Source organism: Doryrhamphus excisus, linkage group LG8 (assembly GCF_037039965.1).
Source record: "Doryrhamphus excisus strain RoL-2023G ecotype Guam linkage group LG8, RoL_Dexc_Guam_v1.1, whole genome shotgun sequence".
In the NCBI taxonomy this organism is placed as follows: domain Eukaryota; kingdom Metazoa; phylum Chordata; class Actinopteri; order Syngnathiformes; family Syngnathidae; genus Doryrhamphus; species Doryrhamphus excisus.
The window spans coordinates 20,924,440-20,952,430 of record NC_136364.1 but is presented as its reverse complement, the minus strand read 5'-3'; the positions used below and the strand labels follow the sequence as shown (position 1 = coordinate 20,952,430).

Sequence of the window (27,991 nt, the reverse complement as noted above, 5' to 3'; positions counted from 1 at the left end):
AATAGTGTTCCATATGAGAAGCTGAAAGCACAGAAATGACCCTGCTATTGATACACTGTGTCCTGCACAGAAGACACTTCTGCAACATAGTGCACACGGAAGAAAGTCTGTTTGAAAGACTACCACAGTCCTTGGAGACCAAGTTCTAATAGGAAGACAACATAGTAAAATGCTGCTTCCAGACATCCCTTTGCATCTGGACAACACATCATGTCCATGGAGTGTCTTCCCTAACTCTCGTACTCACGTCTCACATGCATTAGGGATAATAATGTGTGTGTGCAAGGTAAGGGATAATTCAGAGTTGAACTTGAGCGTATTTTCAGCAGTGAGGTGGTCTTATCGGCCAATAATAATAATGATCTCCAATTAAATGACATAAAGACTTGACTGGTCTAAAAGTGGTCTCAATCCTATGGGCGGACAGACACCATTCAAATAGTGCTTGGATCCACTTAACACCTAAAATCCAGCACATTTGGCTCGTGTGATGCTGGTGGTCCAGGGTGGGCCAGGCCTTCCACATGCCGAGTCATTGAATAGCTGTAATGCCATTGCTCGTCGTCACTTGAGTACAATAACCATATTCCAAAAACAAATAATCTCTGAAAATATTCTTTCTCCTTTCTGTTTTGTCTTCATAGCCAAGCACTCTTCCACATAAACCGGACCACACATATTTCACACAAAACCAATAAAATGAGGTCTTAACAGCAGCTGCGGCTGCTTCCGTTGGTGTTGGGCTGTAAGGCAGCAAATTATAACAAAGTGACAATATCCTGTCTGTAAGGTTAAAAGGTCTGGGGAGTTCTTTTTCACACCTGGAACTCTGAAGAACAAATGGGCCTTGGTAAGTCAGCGTATTTATTTCTGCCGCGCTGAAAAGAAAAAAAAAGCCAAGTGTTGAGTTGACAGGTTTAGAGAGCATCTGCTGACTGTGTCGTTCGCTCGAGTCTTTACTGGCTGATGTCTGGACAGTTAAACTCCAGCAGGTCGGCCATAGTTAAAGAAACATCAGTTCTTAACAGTCATATTGAATAATATGGACAATTTGGACTAATAATTGAATACATTAAGTTGGGTAGTTTGGAAATATTGGTCATTTGTCAAATTATTAATTCATAAGTAATTTACTGGGCAGCACGGCGGTCGAGTGGTTAGCGCGCAGACCTCACAGCTAGGAGACCAGGGTTCAATTCCACCCCCGGCCATCTCTGTGTGGAGTTTGCATGTTCTCCCCGTGCATGTGTGGGTTTTCTCCGGGTACTCCGGTTTCCTCCCACATTCCAAAAACATGCTAGGTTAATTAGCGACTCCAAATTGTCCAACATGATAGAGTGAAAAGAAGCTCTCCTCCTATTGCGTGTGGAAGTGGTACGTTTTTGGCTGTTTTGTTTTGTCTTTGGGCTGCACGGCGGTCGAGTAGTTAGCGCGCAGACCTCACAGCTAGGAGACCAGGGTTCAATTCCACCCCCGGCCATCTCTGTGTGGAGTTTGCATGTTCTCCCCGTGCATGTGTGGGTTTTCTCCGGGTACTCCGGTTTCCTCCCACATTCCAAAAACATGCTAGGTTAATTAGCGACTCCAAATTGTCCATAGGTATGAATGTGAGTGTGAATGGTTGTTTGTCTATATGTGCCCTGTGATTGGCTGGCCAGGGTGTACTCCGCCTCTCGCCCGAAGACAGCTGGGATAGGCTCCAGTCCAACATGATAGAGTGAAAAGAAGCTCTCCTCCTATTGCGTGTGGAAGTGGTACGTTTTTGGCTGTTTTGTTTTGTCTTTGGGCTGCACGGCGGTCGAGTAGTTAGCGCGCAGACCTCACAGCTAGGAGACCAGGGTTCAATTCCACCCCCGGCCATCTCTGTGTGGAGTTTGCATGTTCTCCCCGTGCATGTGTGGGTTTTCTCCGGGTACTCCGGTTTCCTCCCACATTCCAAAAACATACTAGGTTAATTAGCAACTCCAAATTGTCCATAGGTATGAATGTGAGTGTGAATGGTTGTCTGTCTATATGTGCCCTGTGATTGGCTGGCAACCAGTCCAGGGTGTACCCCTCCTCTCGCCCAAAAACAGCTGGGATAGCGACCCTCGTGAGGAAAAGCGGTAGAAAATGAATGAATGAATGAAGTAATTTACTTCTGTGAAACTACAGCATATAAAGACATCTAGTATATGCAGATGTGTACTTCAAGAATAAGGGTAGTTAATTTTGAGAGTGCAGTACAAGATTCAGTTTCATAGCCAAAAGCAGAAAATGTTGGGATGCCGCCTGATCTCCGCATAGCCACCTGCCATTTTACACCCCTGCACAACATGAAGCTCCATTTTTCCATTGAAGAAAAAAAGCACCCCCAGGTCATGAGGGCGCAATCTCCACTGTGCAATGTGGAAAACATCTCAGGTGGGATCTCATTGGCTCCATTTTTTTTCTCATTAGAGAAATCCAGAAATTTTCAATGTCCCATGTTTGGTGTTCTTGTGGAAATTCCAAACAGGCAATTTTGTGGAGTTGAAAAAGAAAAAAGATATTGAAGATATTTTTTTGTTTGTTTTTGTTCTACTCTCGCAGAGGTTGTGACAGTACATACTTTGTCAGCCTTACTTCCTGTTCGCACCTTATTTTGTATTGTTTCCTGTGTTCCGTCACCTCCTCTGTTCCTGTTCTGTTTTTCCGTGGCTTTCAATTATCTCCTGCACCTGTTTCCTATTTTCTGTTGCCTATTTAGTTCAGGTGCGCGCTCCTTCCCTAACCCTCAAGATCTTTTAAATAGATCAAAATGAATGTTTTACTGCGTTTAACCTCAGCTGCAATGGCGCACTGCAGGAGGCCTTGCTTATGCATCTCAACAACCCGACCATGTTCAAAAAGAGAAAGCTTATTTGCCTTTGCCATCAAGAGTTCATGACAGAAAATGACACTGAAACCCTGGACTGGTGGCCAGCCAATCACAGGGCACATATAGACAAACAACCATTCACACTCACATTCATACCTATGGACAATTTGGAGTCGCTAATTAACCTAGCATGTTTTTGGAATGTGGGAGGAAACCGGAGTACCCGGAGAAAACCCACGCATGCACAAGGAGAACATGCAAACTCCACACAGAGATGGCCGAGGGTGGAATCGAACCCTGGTCTCCTAGTTGTGAGGTCTGCGCGCTAACCACTCGACCGCCGTGCCGCCCTCATTTAATTATTATTTGCAATAAATTGCTTACTGAAAATATTTTTGTCTCACTCTTAAAATTATGATCTGACTGCACAGTACATGCTTTTGGACTATGAGAGGAAGTACCTTCTACAAGGAGCCCCCACAGGCACAGCAGAGTAAGAGAGTAACCAAACTCTCAAAAGAAAGACCAAAACACAAAACCACTAAGCCACCCTGCAGTCGTATTGGACCACATTGGACTGTTTTATGCATTCATAATATATTACATACCATTACAGACTCATAAAACAGCAGTAGCTTTAGATTCAGTTGGAATGTGAGGAGATGGAACATCGAAGAAAGGCTTGCGTTCAACATCTACATTGTTGACAACATCAACTTTTCATTTGTTAAAAAAAAAAACTATGTGTTAATAACACAGTCCAGGAATCACAAGCTGAGCAGACACTCATATACAGTGTTGTGGATGCGGATGTTCATCTTACCTTGGCATGATTTGCCATCTGGGCCCAACTTACTGCCCTCAGGACACTTGCAGTAGTAGCTGCCAATGGTATTGCAACAGTATCCTTCACAGCCAGCTTTGTCCACCTCACATTCATTAACGTCTGAAAGACAATAGGTGGAGTTAATACTTGTTGGGATTGCATAAACTTTGGATATGGACTCAGATACAATCAATATAAGCTTCATGTGATATGATATATTTTGCATGCTTTTAATATACTAGACCTCGGAAGAAAAATGTTGCAGGACCTCAGAAACTAAGGATGGGTCGCCTTTTTTAAAAATAATAATCAGGCCTCACCCAACCTTTGTTTCTGAGGGCAAGCAAGGTAGTCTGGGGGTAAGCGTTTAGGTCAGGCAGGTCCATTCTGCAGCTTAAACAACATTAGACCTCAAACACCAACCACTCTTAATGTATTTAAATATTAATATTTTAATCAAATTTTTGCAGAACGTGACTCACCATTGAGTGTGTGTAGTTTGAACGAGCACATCCAGTTTCAACATAATATTATTATTAATAATATTGTGTCTGTTCAAACTTGCTTTTATTGCAGCCCCCCAAACATTACAGTAACATTTAATTTAATTTAATTTAATTTAATTTAATTTAATTTAATTTAATTTAATTTAATTTAATTTTAATTTTAATTTTAATTTTAATTTTAATTTTAATTTTAATTTTAATTTTAATTTTAATTTTAATTTTAATCTACTTTTAATCTACTTTTAATGTAATTTTAATTTTAATGTAATTTTAATTTTAATTTTAATTTTAATTTTAATTTTAATTTTAATTTTAATTTTAATTTTAATTTTAATTTTAATTTTAATTTTAATTTTTTTTTAATTTATTTTTAATCTATTTTTAATGTAATTTTAATTTTAATTTTAATTTTAATTTTAATTTTAATTTTAATTTTAATTTTAATCTACTTTTAATCTACTTTTAATGTAATTTTAATTTTAATTTTAATTTTAATTTTAATTTTAATTTTAATTTTAATTTTAATTTTAATTTTAATTTTAATTTTTTTTTAATCTATTTTTAATCTATTTTTAATGTAATTTTAATTTTAATTTTAATTTTAATTTTAATTTTAATTTTAATTTTAATTTTAATTTTAATTTTAATTTTAATTTTAATTTTAATTTTAATTTTAATTTTATATACTAAACTACCCTATACTACCCTATACTACCCTATGCTACTCTATACTACTCTATACTACCCTATGCTACCCTACACTACCCTACACTACCCTACATTAAATTATATTAAATTATATTAAATTATATTATATTACATTGTATTGTATTACATTGTATTACATTGTATTACATTGTATTACATTATATTGTATTATATTGTATTATATTGTATTATATTGTATTATATTGTATTATATTGTATTATATTGTATTATATTATATTATATTATATTATATTATATTATATTATATTATATTATATTATATTATATTATATTATATTATATTATATTATATTATATTATATTATATTATATTATATTATATTATATTATATTATATTATATTATATTATATTATATTATATTATATTATATTATATTATATTAATTTCTGCCTATATTTGGAGGGAACAAAATGTTTGACCAAAACGTTAATAATTTGCGAAGGTGGTGTATCACACTGCAGCATCGAAACCTAATGTACAGCAACAAGGCAAGCTTATGTTGGCGTGTGTGTTTATTTTTGTAATTTCTATCCATGCATCTTCCAACGCAAGTTGTACCTCAGGATTTAATCCTGAGACCCTATGGTCCCCAATCCACGTCCTTGACCTCTTTTCTTTGACACATTCGCACATTACTGCATGTAACTTTAAATAACTGAATAGTTGCATCTCACAACACGTGGACCACTGGTCTAAATGCAAATGAATGCATTTTCATTCTCGAGTCGACTGGAAAGTGCTGTTGTGAATCTGATTTATGAATAGGGATGATAACAGTTTCCCATCCAGGAACACGAACAACACACAGCTGCTTAAATGCTCGATGTTCTCCACAGACAAACTGATTCCAGATCCCTGCTTATCTCATAAAGTCATACTGGCGTAACTTGTTCTTTACTGTGCAGTGCCTTCAGAGTTTCTCAAAGGATGTCTACTCTTCCTCCACCAAAAACAACCCCGAGGTATTCAGGAAGCAGACCTATAAGCCATTAAACAGATATCCAAAATTGTACAAAATCAGTTGAAAGTAAGGGTTTTATTGTGTATTCGTAGAAATGTAAATAATTGACTTATGCTGGTGCCATTTATGGAATGTAAACATTACATAAACATACTGTACATACAGTACTGTACATTAACCAGCACAATACAAAACTGTATTTGATCACTCTCAAATCAAACTGAGTACACTAACCTTCAGGGAACAGAGATCGGTCACGCGGGCCATTAACTGTAACCTTCTCACCGTAAATCTGCAAAACTTGCGGTGCATTCATGCATTCGTAGAGATAAGCTTGTACTTGTTAAGTGTGTGACAACTTCCCTTCCATATGGCTGCCATTAAGTCCAAGAGGAAGCCTTGTGTTAACTGGGTCCTACAATGCTTTTGACTCCTCGAGGCTCTGAACAATCTGTTACAGACTTTTGGATGGTAAATATGTGCAGTGATGGGGTTTTGAACCAAGGTCGCCCACGGAGAGTATAAATGCACCATACAGGCATTGAGAAAGAACTGAATTCCAACACGTTAAGACAGCTGGAACCATAAGATTGCCACGATAACAATACTCAATCGTTAATAATAACGTAAGTCCCTTTATTTTTTAATACATAGGCTATGTTCACTCAGCATGCATGATGCCGAATTTGTGTTTTTTATGTGTTGTTCACACTACCAAAAAAAAGTGACTTGTCAATGTGAACGCAAAGCATCCAGGAAGTGACATGCATGTGCAAAAGCACATCACAGGCATTTTCAGTGTGTTTACCGAAGTACATTGTGTTGAGGATTTTCAAGGATTTTGTGCAATGGGAGTCGATAGTGTCTTAACCAGGTGACTCTGTGACTCTGTGTGCATGTTCGAAACAAAGTAAACCAGGGGTCTCAAACGCGTGGCCCGCGGGCCAAATGTGGCCCGCAGGACACTAGTTTAAGGACCGTTAGTGCGGCCCACGCAAGTTTGATATGGATGCTGTTTGGTATCATGTACCCAGAAAAAATTATTACGTTTGATTAATGTTCATGTTAAAGGTTAAATAACTGTTAATAGTTATCCTCTCTATCCGTGTGGAAGTGGTACGTTTTTGGCTATTTAAGTTTAAAGGAAATAACTTGAAGGCTACCGTTTAGGTCGCTAGCTCTCTAGTTTGCGAGTTAGCATGTGTCTCAAGACCCTGCAGTTGCGCAATATGTTGTAAATAAAAAATATATAAATGTGACTAGAGTCGTGTTTTGTCATGTCTACAGGGCTCTAATAATGCTTTGTTAATTCATCCTCATCTCTGCTACCTCCAGTTCTGCTTCCTGTCTTTTCCTCAGTGGCAATGTCTCCAGACCAAACAACATGGCTGGTCTCACCACAGTTTTGTATACCTTTCCTGTCACTTTGCATCACATAAACCCCTTTATACCAGGGTCGCTGTTTTTGAAGCTCTCGAGACAACATTCATTCTCAAATAAGAGGAGACAATGATTTATACTGAAATATGTGACTGGCATGAATTAGGAAAATTCTCATTTACTGTATGAGTTATAACATAATTGTCCCAGGGATTGTGATGTGGTTTTAAGTGCTTAAAAGATTTAAAGCTTGGTATGCAACTTGAGACCAGTTGTGGTTTTATTTCATCGTTGTCATTTGTGTTGTAGTAAGCAGGGAGAACAACAAGAACAACAAGTAGCTGCGTTCTGATTTAATTTCTGGAAAACATTTCTGTTTTAGTAGCGTATGAGCATGCTCGGGACAGGTTGCTGTGTACGTACACACTGTATATAAAGAACAGGTGTGTTTGATTTATTGCATTCATTCATTTTTTACTGATTATGTTTTTGGAATGTGGGAGGAAACCGGAGTACCCGGAGAAAACCCACGCATGCACGGGGAGAACATGTAAACTCCACACAGAGATATCCGAGGGTGGAATTGAACTCAGGTCTCCTAGCTGTGAGGTCTGCGCGCTAACCACTAGACCACAGTGCAGCCCAAAAACTACAACTGCAAATCGCAATTTAACCTCAGTTAGCGTACGTCCCGCTTAGTGTGTTCTTTGGTTCGTGTTGAATATTTTTAGCAAAATATTGCCTGGGTTGGTGGTGTCAGTGTTTATCTCGCTGTCACACCGTGTCTTTGTCAGTAATCATGTACTCAAAGAAAGTAAAAGTAACCATTAGCATTATTTATGACTTTCAAAATGTTTTCTGCATTGATCCATACATCTTTTATCTATACCGCTTGTCTTCAAAAATATCATTATTATATTCATAACTACTGTTATAACTACTGTATTTCTTGCAACCGCACTTGAAAAAAAAAGTATTGCAAAATCATTCCTTCTATGATGACTTTTGCAGACGGGAGCATAAATCTGTCTCGTGAAGTGAGAGAAGAAAAATATGTTATGGTTACAGAAAACCAAGAAGTGCTTTTTCACTGACGTGGATTGCAAGCATAAGAAGTGCGAAAAAGAAACCGTCTCTTTCTGATCCAATTTGTCACACCAAGGTGTGAAAAGCAAATAGTTGAGGTCAAACCACACACGGCGGACATCTGCCTCGAACAAACGACACATGCTTGTGACATGTTGTAGCAAGAACATGGTCAGTTTTTAAGGCAAGACCTTCCTCAGAAACCGAGGATGGGTCACGCTCCCTCAACTAGTCCTGTATTATTAATGAACAACAGGAAGAACACACTTTAATGGTGAATGCCCAGACAAGATGCACAGGAAAATCCTTTTAATGGCTCAAATAGGATCTGGAGTTACAGTCCCAAACTAGCCCCGAAAAGTTCTCTAGATTATTATAATACGTAGTGCAACCACTGCACATTTTACTATGAGAAAGGCTTAACAGTTAAAGCAGAACTTTCAAAGTGAGCCACGGCTCCCAAAGAGAACTTCTACACCATTTAACTGCAAAGAGACCCCACAGAGCATCCTCGTAATCAAAGCTACAAGCAGATTCAAAGCAGACATCCTGAAGCTTTAGCAACACGTTGGCCTATTAAGAAGCTCAAATACTCACTAAGCAATGCTAGCAAAATAACGACCAACATCTACTAGTGGATGAACCACACAGGTTCTTTCATTCTTTTTAAGTGAATACACACAACATGCAATGTACTTCAAAGTACTGGAACTCTGTATGCATGTTTGAAATAAAGTAAACCAGGGGTCTCAAACATGCGGCCCGCGGGCCAAATGTGGCCCGCAGGACGCTAGTTTGAGGCCCCCGCTTTGATATGAAAGTTTAATGTTTGATATGGATGCTGTTTGGTATCATGTACCCAGAAAAAATTATTACGTTTGATTAATGTTCATGTTAAAGGTTAAATAACTGTTAATAGTTATCCTCCCTATCCGTGTGGAAGTGGTAAGTTTTGGGCTATTTAAGTTTAAAGGAAATAACTTGAAGGCTACCGTTTAGGTCGCTAGCTCTCTAGTTTGCGAGTTAGCATGTGTCTCAAGACCCTGCAGTTGCGCAATATGTTGTAAATAAAAAGAGTATAAATGTGACTATAGTCGTGTTTTGTCATGTCTACAGGGCTCTATAATGCTTTGTTAATTTTAATCTGAAAAAAATAATTTGTCTACACACCAACTATATGTGGTTTCTTAAGTTTTTATTATTTGATGTTTTATTATTATTATTATTATATTTATTTATTACTGATTGATTGATTTTCTTTATTCTTTATTTATTATTATTATTATTATTATTATATTTATTTATTTATTTTTCTTTATTCTTGATTTGTTTGTTTATTTTTCATCTTATTTTGTGTAAAAAAATAAAAAGTAAGATATTTGAGAACAGTGGAATGTTTTATCAGAGCTTTTATTGTAGAAAATCGGAACCAAAGCAAAGTTTTTTAAAAAAAATTGTTTTTAATAAATGCGTTTTTTTTGTTTTTTTTTTGAAAACCTGATGCGGCCCAGTCTCACCCACACCCGAGCTCCAGTGGACCCCAAGAAAATTGAGTTTGAGACCCCTGAAGTAAACCATTACCATTAGATAGACACTTACCATACTGGCATCTTGACCCTTTGAAGCCTTCTGCACAATGGCAGATGTCATCTCCATTTTCTGCACATTGACCTCCATTAAAACACATATTGGCACTGCATACCCCTGTAGGAATGACTTATAATGAATAATCTTTGACTGTAGGGAAGTTATAGCTAGCTGGAAAACACATGTCAAAACCTGCCCGCTATGCATAACAGGCTGATATTAAAATGCTAATACCCACTATGCAGACAGCCTGATTCTCCATCCCTTTGAGTCCAGCCAGGGCAACACTTCAAAACTGTATGGACATCTGTCCTGTACATCTGTCTGTACGTTGTGTAGTATGTTGTCCTATGGAGGAAAATGTCATTCAGTAGTGGTTACGTTTTACCACAAGGATGAAAAATTATGCATCGGTGGAGAAAGTAGAGTTGATCTCACCTTCTCTCAAAACCCATACACCATCTGTGGCCTGTGCAGTCCTGCCTCCACACCTTCACCATGCGCGTAAAAGCCTGAACACAAGGCTGAGGGGCCACCAAAATAGACATCTCCCGGTCAGCGCAAACATTAGACCTGTGTACATGAAGCACCAGCAATACAGACAGACACATCAAATAAAAAGCCTTTTAGTTGATACCATTCGCAAAAGAGTGAACCTACACATTCATCATTATTCATCATAATTCAGCATCAACATAATTACAAATCTTTGCAAAGTGCAATGTCCGTATAAGATACAAATAAAATATGAACTCCACATAATTTAATTTTGAAAAATGCCCTCTATAAATATTATATAGTCAATGGTTGTCAAATACACCTAATTTAGTCCATATGTCTCCAATTCAATTTTTGCTTTACTTATAATCAAACTTAGCCCCAGCAGACGAGTTTTAAATTAAAATAATAAATAAATAAATAAAAGGAAATAAATAATTAAATAAATAGAAAAATTAAAAATAAATAAATAAATAAAATAAAAAGTAAAAGAAACAAAATAAACGTGCATTCTGCTAAAATGTATACAACAGCCTGCAATTTAAAAAGCTAATTTCTTTATTTAAGGGTACTGGAAAGTGCGACCCCTAGTGGACATGGGCTCAACTAAAAGGGAAATAAATGACTAAGTAATTAGTAATAATGTACATTGTACGTATACAATGCATTAGGTTTTAAAACTGTGTACTTACATGCCAAGACGTAATTCCAATGATGAACCGAGGTGCGAGGCATCGAATAAAATCACACACAAAATGACAAAGTCTGTGAACATATTTTCTACCAGTTAGGAAGCGGATATATCATCAAAAAGTCGCTGTGAAGCCTCGGGGTCCATCAAATGAAGAACATTCTGACATGACTCTTCAAAGGTGGTGCTAGCAAATCCGTCCGTACTGAGGTCCCGACTTGAGAAGATGAAGGTTCGACGTCTGATGTCAACAGGTTTTAGTGGCGGCGCCTGAACGCACCACCCACAGTCACACAGGGGCTTACTCTTCTAACGTTTGGGTATTGTGACTTTAGCCGTGTTCCGTAGGTTTTGTATGCAGTTTTTAAATAAAATAAAGTCACATTTATAAGCTATAGTAGTCATCTGAAATTGAGACACTGCAGTTTATGTCATTATGTGAATATACTTGTTTTATTGCTTCGACAAATATTGCACCGCTACATTGCAGTGTATGCTTAAATAAAACTTTATTTTAATTGTATTATAACAACGAACATCCCAAAGGCAATGTGATCTCGCACTATTGTGCACGTGTATTAAATGTCGTAAAATTATACGTAAAATGTTTGACGGTAAATTGTAAACGTTACTGCTTTTAATTTGAGCGGTCGTCTCCATGACGTCACTTCCTGCGAAAATATGTTCTTTCCTGTCTTACTGAGCACAAACGCGGATGAGAGGAGGTTCCTCTCTGACAATAACACGTTTGGCAGCTCCCGCCTTTTACAATTCTTTATTTTGTCTCATATTTTTTGGGGTGAAATTAAAGCATTTAATTTTGACACTGGATATCTGATTAGAGACATTTCCGTTGACGCGGCTACCTTCAGAAAGAGAACACAAGGTGAGAAACAAGCTCCAACTCTTTCAGGGAAGCTAATGCTACATGGTTGGGTAGCGTCTTTTTCTCAATGTCAGATGCTCGAAACATTTACTACACAACAACACAGAGCGTCAGTTTAATCGCGTTTGTTGCAAATAGTCCTGTATGCTAGTTTGGACAAGTTTGAGGGTGACCGCTAATGCTAATGTGCAGACGCATGACTTGAGAGGTGCTACTTGACAACCATGTAAAAATAACCCATAAATAAACACCCATTCCATGTAGATTAATGATAATGGTAATGGTTTTATTTCATTTTATCATGCATCAGATTACAATTGAGTGCATCATATAATCAATTCACAGTTCCACATGTCCAAAAGGAGTAGGAAGAAGCAAAGCTTATTAAATCCTACTCCTCCATCTGGTACTTTTACAATCAGTTAGGATTCGTTTTATTGCATGAACATTGAAAAATGTGGCATTTCACGTATGTGTGTACTGCACTGATACACAAAGTCATGGGTTATCACTCAGCATGTGATTGTTTTTTTTTCCTTTAAATGTCACCAATGTGCTCTTAGGGTGTGTTCACACTAGTCATTTTTGGTCTGGTTGTATCTAACTGGTTTGATGAAGTTTGATGAACATCCTTCAGGACCAAACAGTTCTGAGTGAGGCAAATGTAGAAAATACTGGACATGATGTCACCAAGTGATGCATAACACCGACAGAAAGCTACAGGGATATTATCGAAAAATAACTGTAAAATGTACAGAAGTCATCGGAAATGTCATCTTCATGCGTTTGCTGCAAATGCTGTCTTTATGCAATTTATATTTTGTTACATTTCAGCTGTTAAAAAAATTGCCATATGCTCAACTCAGAGCATTATCTGGTCTGCTGACAAAAACACAAACGTGAACACAAACCATACCGCACGATAAGTAATAGTTTCTTATTATTGTGCAGCCAAATGAGTGGTGCAACATTCCCGTCCCCCATCGCCGAGATGGCAGAGATGAACCGTATCCACTACGACCTGGAGTACACGGAGGGAATCAGCCAAAGGATGCGCATCCCTGAGATGCTCAGAGTGGCTCCACAAGCCCAGGAGGACCCCACTGTTGGCCCACAGCAGATTCCACAAAGTGTAATAATGCAAGTTCCGGAAAGAATTCTTATCTCAGGTCAGTGTATAATCTGATTGTTTTTGTGGCTATGTGTAAATGTAACAGCTGTTTTTTTTACAGTTCTAACAATTGCTCTTACAGTATTCTGTCATGCTTTCATTTTATATCAGGAGACAGTGCTGACACCCAATTCCCAAGGCCGAGAGACCTAGATTTAATCCAGTCGACACCGTTAGAAGCTTTGTCCCTGAAGACCCCGCCCAGAGTACTCACGCTCAATGAGCGGCCTCTCGACTTCTTGGAGGAGGAGCAAAGAGCAACTCCAGAAAGTGAAGCCGTGGTGAGTGATAAAGTAATCAATGCTGTTCCATTATAGTGTGTAAAATCCCCAAATAAAATGATCATTATTTCCTGTTAATCTCTGCAAGGGATAAATCACTTGTCATTATTTCACATAGCTGCGGCCCCAAGGGCGATTGAGGCGAGAACGCTCGGCGAGTGAGAATGCAGCCGTCCGTCATAGCAGCCAACTGATGCATAGCGATTCTTCGTGAGTATATGTTCAGCCATGCAGGAACTGGTACTTGAGTCTTCTTATCCTCTGCATGCTTCATCTTTTTTACTGCTCATTTCTATGCTTTTCGTTTTGAGAGATTATCTTCAATCCCAGCTTGTAAACATCTGTATTTGCATGCTGTCACTACTGAGTTAACAATTAATATTAATTGCTACTAATTAATATGAAAAAATGCACACATTTTGACATTATATATTACCTATTTTATCTTTTTTCGTGTCTTTTTCTTGTAGCTTCTGCTTTATGTTAGTAGTTAGAGATTTGTATGGGCTCTTTGAGGTGCAGTTGCTAAAACAAAACACTTGTTTTTACATTGAATGAAGCATGTGAAAGGTTCTATATTAAAGATGTGAATAATTTGTTCAGGTTATGTCTTGTTCCCATGGCTGTTTTTGCTTTTTTTTTTTTTTTTTTGCTTTGTATGTGGCTAAATCCTTCTCTAGCCTTGTCGAGCAATCAAGCACTATTCATTTGCAACATTTACAAATTTGGGCATAGTTCCTTCTCCTTACTTCTGTCCCTTCTTCCCTTGTTCCCTTCTCTCTTCATCTGTCCCATTCCCCTTTCATTTTTTTTCTAAATTGGCTGCTCTTAATGCTTGCATCCGAGCAGTCCAACACCATCCCCGCAAGTCACTCTTCACTCCCGCTCCCCTCCCACTGTGGCTGAAGAAGAACACAACCTGTACAGCGCTAGTGGTGTTTTATCTTTCCTCCAGTCCACTACACGTCGGGCCTACCAGCAGGTCCTCGAGGTCTTGGATGAAAACCCTCGCAGGTGACCTCTTAATTGCCACAATCTCTCATACGGCCGTGAGAAGAGATTTTGTTAAAAGCTTAAAGTCGGGTGCCGTTTTTTTTTTCTACCAGCCAAGCACACTTGAGGACAAATTTTAAGTGTTTTTTTTTTTTTTAATGTCTACCGATCTAAGTCAGAGGTTCCTAAATATGTTTGCCACCCCACAGCCACAATGTGCGATAGTATTGTTAATTGTTAAATTAAACTAGTCAACTCCTTATTCCTCTCACCAATTGAAAATGGACCCTTTTGCGACTTGAAAATGGGTAGAAATAATATAATTCAGTCTGCTGACCTTTTCAATCAATGCAACCACCGTCATTTACTATCAAACCCTTTCATGCTGCAGGGGCGGAATGGTGACATTTTCTGTTCTGACTCTGATGCACCAGTTTTGCAAGATCGCCCTCTGTGTTAGTAAAATTGTTTGAGGGCCTACTTTGTATGCTTCTTTGTTTTGGAAGTTAACACAATTGCTATTCTCATCCTTGACATGCCACCCCTTCCCCCAAGTAGAAATGCTCGATATTGTCTCACTTACCGATATATCAGACATACTGATAATGTCTAGCACTGATATAAATCAATATCGATATTGGTAGCAGCTCTAACCTCAAACTGTCAGGTCACATCTTGTGTAACAAATGAACATATAACGTTTGTTTTGCTGATGTCACAAATGAATCAATGATTTAAGAAAGCTGTGATGTCACAAATAAACACCGCACTGTGCAAAATTAGACAAATAACTCATTATGCAGTGAAAGCTAGAGAAAAAGTGGTAAATTTATTTTAAACATTGTGTCGCAGCAGCACCTAAAATAATACATTCTCCTATCAACAAGTTGATATTACAGTTGTGATATTAAATTACAGGTATTAAGGAAGATGTCATACTCCCTTGTCACATTTTTTGTATTTACAAAACATCACTCACGCATTAATGTCATTATCATTTGAAAAACCAATACCAATATGAACCAGTTATTTTTATCCCAATATCAGTTGACATTGCTTTTGGAACCTCTGGCTTATTTTTAGAAAGCAAAATGCGCAATTGGTCCAATAATTTTAGCCTGTTTCACTTTGTAGTTAAATATATTCTAGGACGGACAATTATTGAGAATATTCTCTTAATCATAGAGCTAATTGTAAGTAGTTGTTGTAGTTTGGATAACTCATACTAACCATATTAATATTATGTCCATTAACACTAAAATAAGAGTTCACTAAACAAATAAAAAAAACATTTGTATTCTTACTATTACCATCATCTCATCTGTTTTACAGATTAAAACTAAAACTTCAAAATTGTCACCAGCATATCTGATTTGTATTGGCTAAATGAGCCTTTGCTACAAAGGCTATCCCTCTTGTTTGTGCATGTTTATAGCGTTATGCTACTTGCGACTTCTACCTCTTATTTTTCCCCCCTTCTCCCAAACCCGTATTTCCTCACCTCCTGTAGAAAACCGTCACTGCGAGGGGGGTCAGCTTCAAGCTCCAACCCCCTGAATGAATCCAGGTAATACCCAGTAGCACTCAAATTGTCATTTTGTTCCTCTTTTCTTTGACTCACTCTTTCCTACCTACTTGCCTACCAAACTAACTACCTACTGAGGCCAAGAGATGGAATTTAGTCTTGAAGTACGCTACCAACCAAAAGTTCGGACACACTTTATCATTCAATAGCATGAGGAAGTATGTCCAAACCTTTTGTTGTTAGTGTATAAACAAATACTTTGACATTGCATGTAGTATTTTATGCGAGCTATATGAAAACTTAATAAATGTCATTGATTTTCTGTCATTTAAGGATGGCATTGTCAACATATGAAGCTTCTCTGGACGGGGGCTCTGATGACATGACCGTCGTGGATGCGGCAACACTTCGACGACAGGTCAGATTTTTGGCTCAAATATTTTTACCGTGTTTTGTGGCGACAACTGTGATTGAGAAAACGTATTCTTTCATTTGCAGCTTATCAAGTTGAATCGAAGACTCCAACTTCTCGAGGAGGAGAGTAAAGAACGAGCAAAACGGGAGATGATCCTATACTCGGTCACCGTAGCGTTCTGGCTGGTCAACACCTGGGTGTGGTTGAGACGTTAAAGCATGTGTATTTAATAATATCCCAACAAAACATAATATCTGTGCACTGTGTGTGATATATTATAGATGATGCACTCGGGCCATCAAAGGAACAATCATAGACTATTGCACGTGGCGCTCATTTTTTTCTTCAGTTAATTTAATTCATGTACAGTTCTGTTTTTGTTTTTTTTTTACTCATGTTTACTCGTTAGTTTTCTGTTGTCATTTTGTTTTTAAATATAAACTTCAATGCTAATAAGCATGACTTGTAAATATGTGTCCATTCATGAATAAAGTACAGCTTGGTTTACCAAAGAACATAGAGCTTTGATGTGGATGTGTGTAATTAAATTGCATATTTATGGAGAAAGTATTTTGTGATTATAAAGTAAAACTTGTAATGTTTATTACAACCACTTAAAACGACAATGTGATGCTTTTTTTATGGATGAAGGTAACACAATGGATGCTTTTCAATGCAAACAAATTATCTTTTTATAACAATTTGCCATGATGACATGATTCAAAGGTATATTTGTTTTTGCCAAACTAAAAAGCAGTAATATAAAAAAAATAAATAATCATTTGTCTATATGAGTTATGATAAAACACCGCTTTGGATCAGAGTGAGTGATCACGTGACATTCGACCAATCAGCTTTAAGAGCTGACTTCCGCCTTCCTATATTTAAAAGGTCACAGCTGGAAAATTTTCAGACATTTTCAGCGTGACTAACTTAAAAGTCGTGTGCTGACTTGCTTCGGTCTTTTCTTCCCTGAAAAAACTGTGTTTTAAGAATCATGGTAAGTACGATAAATGTACATTTGACGTAAATATATATGCGGTTGAAATACCGTTTCATGGCTGCAATTACGACTCATTTTTAATGAGGTAAATTGAGTTATTATGACTCCGTGATGTTTTATTTATTCAAAATTGTTTTACTTGACATATATTGGGTATATAATTGCGTTTCAATGCATTGTGTTAGCTAAGGAACAATAAAAAACACTATTGACTTTGATTGTTGTTCGTATATGCTAACCCTTTTGAGTTTAGTGTAGACATCAAATATGTCTGCCGCCATTTGGCGAATGTGGACTTTTTATCTTAAGGCATTAAGACATTAACAGACAGTCCTCTGTCTTTAACTCGTCATGCATAAAGAGCCTCCTTGATGTGGAACACATGACTTTACTTCATGTCTGTTTTGAGTTGACTCAAATCTATAAATAGTTTGCCACATTTCTTTGTTGATTCAAATCTATAAAGTGAAAATGTTGCCAAATGTTCTTTTTTTTTTTTTTTTTTCTTTCTCCCACAGCGTGAGTGTATCTCTGTGCACGTCGGCCAGGCAGGTGTCCAGATAGGAAATGCCTGCTGGGAGCTCTACTGTCTGGAACATGGAATTCAGCCTGATGGACAGATGCCCAGTGATAAGACAATCGGGGGAGGAGATGATTCCTTCAACACTTTTTTCAGCGAGACCGGAGCTGGGAAGCATGTCCCCAGAGCGGTTTTTGTGGACCTGGAACCCACGGTCATTGGTAATAGCACTCACATGAGTTTAGTTCATGTACATTTAAAATGAATATTAATGTTTTGCATTTTTAGATGAGGTGCGGACGGGAACCTATCGACAACTGTTCCACCCTGAGCAGCTGATCACTGGAAAAGAAGATGCAGCAAACAACTACGCGCGTGGGCACTACACAATTGGCAAAGAGATCATTGACCTGGTGCTGGACAGACTCCGTAAACTGGTAAAAAAAAAAAAAAAGTCTTTAATGTCCTCTCCTGAGTAATCAAATTTTAAACCCTGCCTCTTTATCAGGCCGACCAATGCACTGGCCTTCAAGGTTTCTTGGTGTTCCATAGCTTTGGTGGTGGTACCGGTTCTGGTTTCACTTCCCTGTTGATGGAGCGCCTCTCCGTCGACTACGGCAAGAAGTCTAAACTAGAGTTTTCGATCTACCCAGCTCCGCAGGTGTCCACTGCTGTGGTAGAACCCTATAACTCTATCCTGACCACACACACCACTTTAGAGCACTCAGACTGTGCCTTCATGGTCGATAATGAAGCCATCTATGATATCTGCCGCAGGAATCTCGACATAGAGCGTCCGACTTATACTAACTTAAACCGGTTAATTAGTCAGATTGTGTCGTCAATTACGGCTTCGCTTCGCTTCGACGGTGCCCTCAATGTTGATCTGACCGAGTTCCAGACCAACCTGGTGCCATATCCTCGTATCCACTTCCCGCTCGCCACCTACGCTCCCGTCATCTCTGCCGAGAAGGCGTACCACGAGCAATTAACCGTCGCCGAAATCACCAACGCCTGTTTCGAGCCAGCCAATCAGATGGTGAAATGCGACCCTCGTCACGGCAAGTACATGGCGTGCTGCCTTCTGTACCGCGGCGACGTCGTACCCAAAGATGTCAATGCGGCTATCGTTTCCATTAAAACCAAACGCACCATCCAGTTTGTGGACTGGTGCCCCACTGGGTTTAAGGTTGGTATAAATTATCAACCACCCACTGTGGTTCCTGGTGGGGATCTGGCCAAGGTCCAGAGGGCCGTGTGCATGCTCAGTAATACTACCGCCATTGCAGAGGCCTGGGCCCGACTGGACCACAAGTTTGATCTCATGTATGCGAAGCGTGCCTTTGTTCATTGGTACGTCGGTGAGGGTATGGAAGAGGGCGAGTTCTCAGAGGCCAGAGAGGATATGGCGGCTCTGGAGAAGGATTACGAGGAGGTTGGAGTAGACTCCATAGAGGGTGATGAAGAGGAGGAAGGAGAGGAATATTAATGGGCACAAATGAAGTTGTTTTTGAGTTACCGTCAAATTGGCTGCGCTTACTGAAATACTTGCTGTGTGTACTGAAATCCCAATTTGCTGCAATGTAATTTATATTAATACCAAAGAAATGTAATAAAGTTCTACAAATCAAAGAAACTTCTTTGATTTTGGGTTTCTGTACTGCATTAATTGGGGACACAATGACCGGTACAGTCATTTTAATCAAGCCAAATTATCATTTTTACAAAGAACCGTTATATTGAGGCAAGACAGCATTATTAATCAGCATATATTTAAGATTCTCTTACTGGTTTTTAAATGTCTTAACGGCCTTGCCCTTTATTTATCTGATCTGCTTTTACCTTATCAACCCCTCCGGCGCTGGCCTTTTAACTATACCAAAACCCAGAACAGAAACCCACGGTGAGGCAGCATTTAGCCACTATAGCCCCCACCTGAGGAACAGCCTGCCGGAGGGCCTCAGGACTGCGGAGACTGTTGATATTTTTAAAAAAAAGATTAAAGACACACCTTTTTAATCAGGTTTTTAACTAATATTTTTAAACTTTTCTTATGTTTTTATCTTTTTTGTCCTATTTTATGCTCTTAGTCTTCAGCTTTTAACTCGTGTTTTCTTTTTCTTTTTAGTCCTATTTTATGCTTAGTCTTCAGCTTTTAACTCCAGTGTTTTGTTTTTATCTTTTTAGTCCTATTTTATGCTCTTGGTCTTCAGCTTTTAACTCCAGTTTTGTTTTTATCTTTTAGTCATATTTTTTTGCTCTTAGTCTTTTTTTATCTTTTTAGTCCTATTTTATGCTTAGTCTTCTTTTAACTCCAGTGTTTTGTTTTTATCTTTTTAGTCCTATTTTTTTGCTCTTAGTCTTCAGCTTTTAACTCCAGTGTTTTGTTTTTATCTTTTTAGTCCTATTTTATGCTCTTAGTCTTCAGCTTTTAACTCGTGTTTTCTTTTTCTTTTTAGTCCTATTTTATGCTTAGTCTTCAGCTTTTAACTCCAGTGTTTTGTTTTTATCTTTTTAGTCCTATTTTATGCTCTTGGTCTTCAGCTTTTAACTCCAGTTTTGTTTTTATCTTTTAGTCATATTTTTTTGCTCTTAGTCTTTTTTTATCTTTTTAGTCCTATTTTATGCTTAGTCTTCTTTTAACTCCAGTGTTTTGTTTTTATCTTTTTAGTCCTATTTTTTTGCTCTTAGTCTTCAGCTTTTAACTCCAGTGTTTTGTTTTTATCTTTTTAGTCCTATTTTATGCTCTTAGTCTTCAGCTTTTAACTCGTGTTTTCTTTTTCTTTTTAGTCCTATTTTATGCTTAGTCTTTTAACTCCAGTGTTATGTTTTTATCTTTTTAGTCCTATTTTATGCTCTTGGTCTTCAGCTTTTAACTCCAGTGTTTTGTTTTTATCTTTTAGTCATATTTTTTTGCTCTTAGTCTTTTTTTATCTTTTTAGTCCTATTTTATGCTCTTAGTCTTCAGCTTTTAACTCCAGTGTTTCCTCGGGGGGGGGGGGGGGGGGGGGTCCTCCACACCGGGGGCTGTGTCGGGTCTGCTGAGGGGGTGCCATCCTTGGGTCCCTTCGACCCGGCCGGCTGGGGGTTCCTCCCTTTTAATGTTTTTATCTTTTTAGTCCTATTTTATGCTCTTAGTCTTCAGCTTTTAACTCCAGTGTTTCCTCGGGGGGGGGGGGGGGGTCCTCCACACCGGGGGCTGAGTCGGGTCTGCTGAGGGGGTGCCATCCTTGGGTCCCTTCGACCCGGCCGGCTGGGGGTTCCTCCCTTTTAATGTGGGGGTCCGCCCGCCCGTCTGTCGGAGTCGGGGGGTGCTGGTCCTCCGATGGCACAGCCTGCAGCTCCTCCCAGTGTGGACGACCCCAAAGGTGGCGTTTCCTCAGTGCCATGCCATGTCTGCCTAGTGTGTGTGTGTGTGTGGGGGGGGGGGTTTCTTTTGTTTTTTCCTTTTAATTGTAATTGTTTTAATTCTGTGACGCACTTTGTGTTGCATGTCTTTGCAGGAAAAGTGCTATACAAATAAAGTTAGATTTGATGATTTGATATTGACCTACAGTGGTTTAAAAGAAAAAAAAATTACATTTATACACAATGTTGGCAGAACTGGAGGTGAGGTGGGTGACTTATCTAAACCAAGGAAGGAAGCTTTGAACCACCAACCCTCCAGTTTCATATACCGCTGCCACTTTTACTGTGACCAGAACTACAACTCAAGTACTTAAATGTCATTATTCCAGCTCCTCTATCAAGCAGTATGCTGGACAGGATATTGTTTTGGATTTTGCATCTATTTCAACAACATCTTTATCTTGATATATCAGTGCTGAATCTTTAGGAACATCAGTTGTCTTGTTGGAGCCACTCAAAAACAATGACTTATCTGGAGCCAAATTGATGCTCTCATTCCTAACTACCTCTGAGATTACCTCTATTTTTGGTCTGAACACCGGTTCAAAAGAGGATATATGTTCAAGGTCCTCAGAGTCCACATCCTTCAGATCAGGCAGATCATCAACAAGTAGTGGTTGAGTCAGAGGAATGGTTTCCAGCTGCTCTGCATCCACCAATTCGGTCACCAATGGCCCGGGATTGTGTAGTGCTTCAAGGGAAGCTCTTGTGGCCTCGTTTGCTATTTCATTGCTTTGAACGTAGTCCTCACCTTTCTCTGACTGTTTACCATCATCTTCCTCTGACATTTCTCTATACACCTCATCATCTGGGGTATCTTCTTCTAAATCTTCATAGCAGGGCTGCTTTCTTGTTTGATTTTGTATAAACTCCTCCTGGGCATTCAGGGTATCCTGGACAAAATCTTGGGTTTTCCCAGGAACTGGTTCCTGATGAGAAGTTTCTGGTTTGAAGCAAGTCTCACCTGAAACAGAGCACATTATTAAAAGTGTAATGTTATTCTTAATAGGTGTCTGTTGACACATCTTCTTCCTCTTTTAAAGATTAGCATTTAGTATAAGTTGATATGTTTTGTGAACATTTTTACCGATGAACTCCACAATTGATATTGGTGCTTCCACTATAGAGGTCAACAAAAACTATTCAATGTAAGTATACATACTCTACACCAGGGGTCTCAAACACGTGGCCCGTGGGCCAAATGTGGTCCGCATGACACTAGTTTGAGGCCCCCACCTTGATATGAAAGTTTAATGTTAGTGCGGCCAGCGCAAGTTTGATATGGATGCTGTACGGTATCATGTACCCAGCAAAAAAAATTGTTTGATTAATGTTCATGTAAAAGGTTAAATTACTGTTAATAGTTATCCTCCCTATCCGTGTGGAAGTGGTACGTTTTTGGCTTTTTAAGTTTAAAAGAAACTTGGAGGCTACCGTTTAGGTCGCTAGCTCTCTAGTTTGCGAGTTAGCATGTGTCTCAAGACCCTGCAGTTGCGCAATATGTTGTAAATAAAAAGAGTATAAATGTGACTATAGTCGTGTTTTGTCATGTCTACAGGGCTCTAATAATGCTTTGTTCATTTTAATCTGAAAAAAATAATTTGTCTACCCACCAACTATATGTGGTTTCTTAATTTTTAATTATTTGCCGTTTTATTATATTTATTACTGATTGATTGATTTTCTTTATTATTGGTCTTATTTTGTGTCGAAAAATAAAAATTAAAATATTTGATAACAGTGTAATGTTTTATCAGAGCTTTTCTTGTAGAAAATCGGAACCAAAGCAAAGTTTATTCATTTTTCTGTTTTTAATAAATGCGTTTTTTTTTTTTTAATCTGATGCGGCCCAGCCTCGCCCAGACCCTAGCTCCAGTGGCCCCCAGGTAAATTGAGTTTGAGACCCCTTCTCTACACTTTATGAAGTTCAAGCAATGCAAATATAAGTAAAAAAAAAAAAAGTACTTACCTTTCTCCAGTTTCTCTTTCAAGCGTCGTCGCTCCTGGGCTTTCTGTCGAACCACCGCCAAGGCCTCCAAGCCTTCCTGAATTTTCCTCCTTTCTCGTGTGTTCCATTGTTCCCTCTCTCTGCGTTCCTCCTCAATCCCACCAAGCGCCCATGCCTCTGCACAGGCTCTGTCTCTGGGGAAAACAGGCCTGTCATCAAGGAAGGTAAGCTGCTTGAGGCGAATAATCAGAGTCTTTCTGTAGTTGGGGATCTTTTTTACAACTTCATTGCCCATCAGGGTGAGTACACGTAATTCCGGCATAGCTTCAAGTACAGGAAGAATCTCCGGATCTTGTAGTAAGTTGTGAGACAGATCCAACACACTGATGGATGGACATTGAGTCAAGTGCTCTATGTCTTCAACTCCTGCAAGTTTGTTATGGGCCATCTGAAGAGTGCTAAGTTGAGGAAGGCAGGAGAGGTTCTCTATGGTTTGTATGTAATTGTTGGAGACATTCAGAGTGTTTAATCTTTTTAGAGCGTCCAGGTTTTCCAGCTTGTGGATGAGGTTCTGCTGAAGAAACAAGCAGCGGAGATCGACTTGTGCATCCAAGTTTCCGATCTGTTGCAGGCCATTGCTTTCCAGCCATAGACATTTGAGTCCTGTGTATTCTTCTAAATTTTCAATTGTGGTGAAACCCTTGTAATGGAGATACAAGGTGTCATTCAGACATGGTGTTGAATAGAGTTTGTTCTGCTTACAGTGGTCCCGTAAAAATGTCTTGGTCATCCGTGGTCCAGAATGTTCTTTCTTTTCTTGATGTCCATCCTGTGCTGTGGCAACTCCAGATGTTTCTTGCCTATCTGCACATTCCACTTCAGCAACTGTTGTTTTCTCTTTGGTTGTTTCAGTGACAACTACAAGCGACATGGTTAAAAAGTTTCTTTTTAATAGTACTGGTCCAAAAGGGAGACTTCACTCGCTGTTCCTCGATGAGTCAATAGCTCAATATGTTAGTTGACGGTTTTGTTTCTATGGTAACGCTACAACATCCGGAAGTTGTTACATTTCCCATCGGATCGGTTTAATTGACGTACACATAGCAACATGTCGTCATGGCCTACCGTCATAATCCGTGCGTTGACGTTTGGAATACACTGAGAACGTTTTAGTTGTAATGTAACAGTTACGCCGGCTCTGGGGATGACTACTGTTGTTTTGGTTATTATGGTAACGCTTTGACAACCGGATATTGCTACTTGTTTCTTTCCAGACTGGTTTAACTGTCGCACACCTATAGCAAAGTAGCCACATGTCGTCAGGTTCTATGCTCAAAAGTGGCGCGTTGACGTTAGGAATACACTGACAACCTTTAAGTTGGAATATAACAGTTACGCAGCTCCTCAGAATGACTATTGGTGTTTGTGTTCGTATTAGTTACTCTACGACAGCCGGATGTTGTCACTTGTTTGCCACCGGACTGGTTTGACTGACGCACAGGTTTGTCAAAGTAGCAACATGGCGTCATGGCCTACCTTCATAAATCCGTGCGTTGACGGTTGGAATACACTGAGAACGTTTTAGTTTTAATTTAGCATTTACGTCGGCTCTAGGGATGGCTACTGAGGTTTTGGTTCCTATGGTAACACTTTGACAACCGGATATTGCTACTTGTTTCTTTCCAGACTGGTTTAAGGGACGCACACCTATAGCAAAGTAGCCACATGTCGTCAGGATCTATCCTCAAAAGTGGTGCGTTGACGTTAGGAATACACTGACAACCTTTACGTTGGAATATAACAGTTACGCAGCTCCTCAGGATGACTATTGGTGTTTGTGTTCATATTAGTAACTCTACGACAGCCGGATGTTGTTACTTGTTTGCCGCCGGACTGGTTTAACTGACGCACAAGTTTGTCAAAGTAGCAAACATGGCGTCAGGGGTTATCCTCAGTGGCGCCTTGACGGTTGCAATTCGCAGCCAACGTTGTAGTTGGAACGCCACGGTCACGCAGGTCCGTGGGATGAAGCGCTGGATGAGAGCCTACACACATTTAATGGCACTAAAGCTAAAACTTGAAGGACCTCCGCCGCCCAAACCAAGGTGAGGCTAACGTATGCTAAAATGTGTTGGGTAGAGATCGTCTCGGGGGCCATTCGCATTTTGGATAATTACATTGTTTGGTGTTTAATTTATTTCTTGGTTGTTTTTTAAGTTGTTTAACAATTTTGGAAATGTGTTGATACGTTTATCACATAACTATGGATTTCTGTGATGATAGCTGAGCGAGCCGGTCAGAAACAACTCAGTCTTAGCATTAGCTAAACTTGCCAATTGTATTAATAAATTAAGGACGTATTATTAATAGGACGTGGGGGGGGCACTATTGAAGTATTTTAGTGCAGTGCATTTAAAGTAAATTCCAAGCTGTGGTATTAAGGTCGTGTGTCTTATGTTTAGATTGGCTATTGGCTCGGAAAAATACAACACTCTAATCAGCTTCATGTCTGCATTTCTTTCAGATCTCAAAAGCCTAATTGGGATTATCATGCTGAGGTCCAGGCTTTCAGCACCCGCCTACATGAGAACTTTTCCCTGGAGCTACTGAAAACCGCTTTTGTTAATCCCTGTTACCTGGAGGCGGAACAAAAAAGGAGACAGGAGCTGGGCATGGACTCGGCAGTCGCAGCTCTTGCTCTCAAAGATAACATTCATTTGAGCGCAAAGGGGGAAGCCTTCACGGAAAGCTTTCTCACTGATTGGTGCAGGGCCAGTTTTCCCAGCCTGCCAACTGAGGGCGTAGACAGTATCGTGGGGCATCTGGCTAGTGTGGCCCTAGTAAGCGATGTAGCCAGAAATCTTGGCGTTGAGGATTTAACCATGAGTTCAACATTTCCTGTCCCAGATGATGTGCTTCGTTCTACGTTTATGGCAGTGGTTGGAGCACTGCATGAAAGCACTGGAGCTGAGCGCACAGGATATTTTCTCAGGGTATGAGTTAATGTGTCGCATATTGAGTTCAGAACCCTCAATTATATATTACATATCTGCTCATGCACTAATGTACCTTCATTTTTAGGATTTCCTGGTTTCCCAGCTGATAGGAAAAGACCTATTTGATATGTGGACGGTGGTTAATCCAATGGGACTTCTGGTGGAGGAACTGAATAAGAGGAATGTTCCTCTTCCAGAGCCTCGCCTCATCAGGTCTGCTGGGGCCAGCACCGTACTGCCGCTGTATTTTGTTGGTTTGTACAGGTACGTCTGATTTGTTTGTTAAAATTCTGTTTGTGTTTTTATTTATCACATCTCTTCTCCATTCAGTGATAAGAAGCTCCTAGCTCAGGGTCCAGGCGAGACACTTTCTGCAGCAGAGGAGGAGGCAGCTCGTGTGGCCTTGAGGAAACTCTATGGCTACACCGAGAACCGCAGACCCTTTGACTTTACTCCGCAACCACAGCATGAGCAGCCTTTACTTCAATCAGTCAGCAGCAGTTAATATTGGAACATTTTACTTATTTGGATCATTTTCATTGCCTTGCGATCTTTTACGTGTTGATGAACGAGATTTAGGAAAAATTAGGAGGCAGAACCCTGACTTTGTTGCTCTAAAAAAAAAAAAACTCTGGGTATTTATACTGAATACCCAATGTACATAATACAGTGCCAGTTATGCAATTTTGTTCTTGGAATAAAATATTCATGTCATGTAATTGCTCTGCTCCATGTCATCTAAGTCAGAGGTTTTCAAAGTGTAGCGCAATGTGTCTTTGCTCAGAAACCTATTTTAGTTAATGAGCTCATGTGTCTCCTGTTTGTATACATATGTTGTTGTTTGTTGTATTACATTGCTTAAATGTCATATACACTTCAGTGGAAATACCATTTTATCATATTCTAAACAGGCAAAAGAGATACAGTTGAAGTTCAAATTCCTAAACCCCAACAAATTAGAGGCAAACTGTACAAACTAAGTCTAGACAATGGACATAATAAACCAATGTTACATTGAAAATCAACAATAAATGCCGCTTTTAATGACTACTCCAGTCTCAAAACCTACTTTAATCTTATCACAACTCATCTTTTGTAGTAAGCCATTTTCAAAACCCACCAAAGCTTTTCAGTGGGGTTCAAGTCAATACTTTTATTGTAATATTCTTGTACATTTATACAATAAACACTACACAATTTGAATTACAGTTAACCCACAAGATGGCGCTCTTTATTTGGGGAGCGCGCAAAACAGCCACTCGGAAAAAAGAGACGCGAGAGTACAAGTCTTTTGTAACTTTTTGAAAAATCTCACTGTTGAAGTTACAATTCAAGGCCTGATATGTCTCTGTGACATATATAATGAGAAAATATTTAAATACAATCATACAGATAATATATAGGCAAACATTCAGTTACACGAGCTACTAGCAAAGCGCTAGAAACGAATGCGGAAGTATATAAAGGTTCGTATCTTGCTCTGTCGAAAGAAATGTCCTGACGTAATAATGCTGCGTTCCTGCTGCTCGGAAGATTTGTAAATGGTTCTACCACTATTTACTGTACCACGTACTGCTCATGTCACTAACATGAAACAGTCCGAGTAGATATGTCGTGGTTGTAATGAGCAGAGTTGATTGACTGGTAGAGGTTGGAAGGATCACTTCGTGAAATGGGCGTTGCTGTATCAAAGGGAAACCGGAAATTCCGACTTACCAGGAAAACACGAATGCACCATC

The 27,991-nt window shown here is 39.1% G+C and overlaps 6 protein-coding genes across 11 annotated transcripts in view; 3 read left to right on the top strand and 3 right to left on the bottom strand.

Annotated features, from left to right (window-relative positions):
* egfem1 (EGF-like and EMI domain containing 1) overlaps positions 1 to 11,295 on the bottom strand; it is a 57,433-nt gene extending 46,138 nt beyond the window's left edge. The window contains exons 1-5 of the mRNA XM_078793019.1: positions 11,108 to 11,295; positions 10,356 to 10,490; positions 10,156 to 10,265; positions 9,930 to 10,034; positions 3,663 to 3,785 (exon numbers count right to left, since the gene is read on the bottom strand). Of these exons, the coding sequence (XP_078649145.1) occupies positions 3,663 to 3,785; positions 9,930 to 10,034; positions 10,156 to 10,265; positions 10,356 to 10,490; positions 11,108 to 11,190 (556 nt within the window). The 5' untranslated portion in view covers positions 11,191 to 11,295. The remainder of the gene's footprint in view (positions 1 to 3,662; positions 3,786 to 9,929; positions 10,035 to 10,155; positions 10,266 to 10,355; positions 10,491 to 11,107) is intronic.
* The window catches only part of LOC131134585 (thiamine transporter 2-like), a 97,514-nt gene that overhangs the window by 41,671 nt on the left and 27,852 nt on the right, over positions 1 to 27,991 (bottom strand). The gene's annotated exons all lie outside the window — the stretch shown is intronic.
* mffa (mitochondrial fission factor a) lies at positions 11,796 to 17,128 on the top strand. 6 transcript variants are annotated; one of them, XM_058080242.2, is made up of 8 exons: positions 11,796 to 11,992; positions 12,944 to 13,161; positions 13,275 to 13,444; positions 13,563 to 13,654; positions 14,294 to 14,458; positions 15,948 to 16,004; positions 16,296 to 16,380; positions 16,461 to 17,128. In XM_058080242.2, exons 2-8 carry the CDS (start codon positions 12,948 to 12,950, stop codon positions 16,590 to 16,592), a joined length of 915 nt encoding a protein of 304 aa, XP_057936225.1. In that variant the 5' UTR covers positions 11,796 to 11,992; positions 12,944 to 12,947; the 3' UTR covers positions 16,593 to 17,128. The 6 variants fall into 6 exon arrangements, with proteins under 6 accessions (XP_057936225.1, XP_057936224.1, XP_057936226.1 ...); XM_058080241.2 differs by having other exon boundaries at positions 13,275 to 13,456; XM_058080243.2 differs by lacking the exon at positions 14,294 to 14,458 and having other exon boundaries at positions 13,275 to 13,456.
* On the top strand, positions 17,213 to 19,539 carry LOC131134700 (tubulin alpha-1B chain-like). Its single transcript, XM_058080239.2, has 4 exons — positions 17,213 to 17,377; positions 17,899 to 18,121; positions 18,189 to 18,337; positions 18,409 to 19,539. Exons 1-4 carry the CDS (start codon positions 17,375 to 17,377, stop codon positions 19,387 to 19,389), a joined length of 1,356 nt encoding a protein of 451 aa, XP_057936222.1. The 5' UTR covers positions 17,213 to 17,374; the 3' UTR covers positions 19,390 to 19,539.
* dnaaf1 (dynein axonemal assembly factor 1) lies at positions 21,629 to 24,490 on the bottom strand. Its single transcript, XM_058079983.2, has 2 exons — positions 23,278 to 24,490; positions 21,629 to 22,272 (listed from the first exon to the last, which is right to left on the bottom strand). The coding sequence occupies exons 1-2, from the start codon at positions 24,185 to 24,187 to the stop codon at positions 21,629 to 21,631; spliced, it is 1,554 nt and encodes a 517-aa protein (XP_057935966.2). The 5' UTR covers positions 24,188 to 24,490.
* On the top strand, positions 24,656 to 27,339 carry mrpl44 (mitochondrial ribosomal protein L44). The gene is made up of 4 exons (XM_058079984.2): positions 24,656 to 25,361; positions 25,781 to 26,249; positions 26,338 to 26,516; positions 26,583 to 27,339. The coding sequence occupies exons 1-4, from the start codon at positions 25,189 to 25,191 to the stop codon at positions 26,755 to 26,757; spliced, it is 996 nt and encodes a 331-aa protein (XP_057935967.2). The 5' UTR covers positions 24,656 to 25,188; the 3' UTR covers positions 26,758 to 27,339.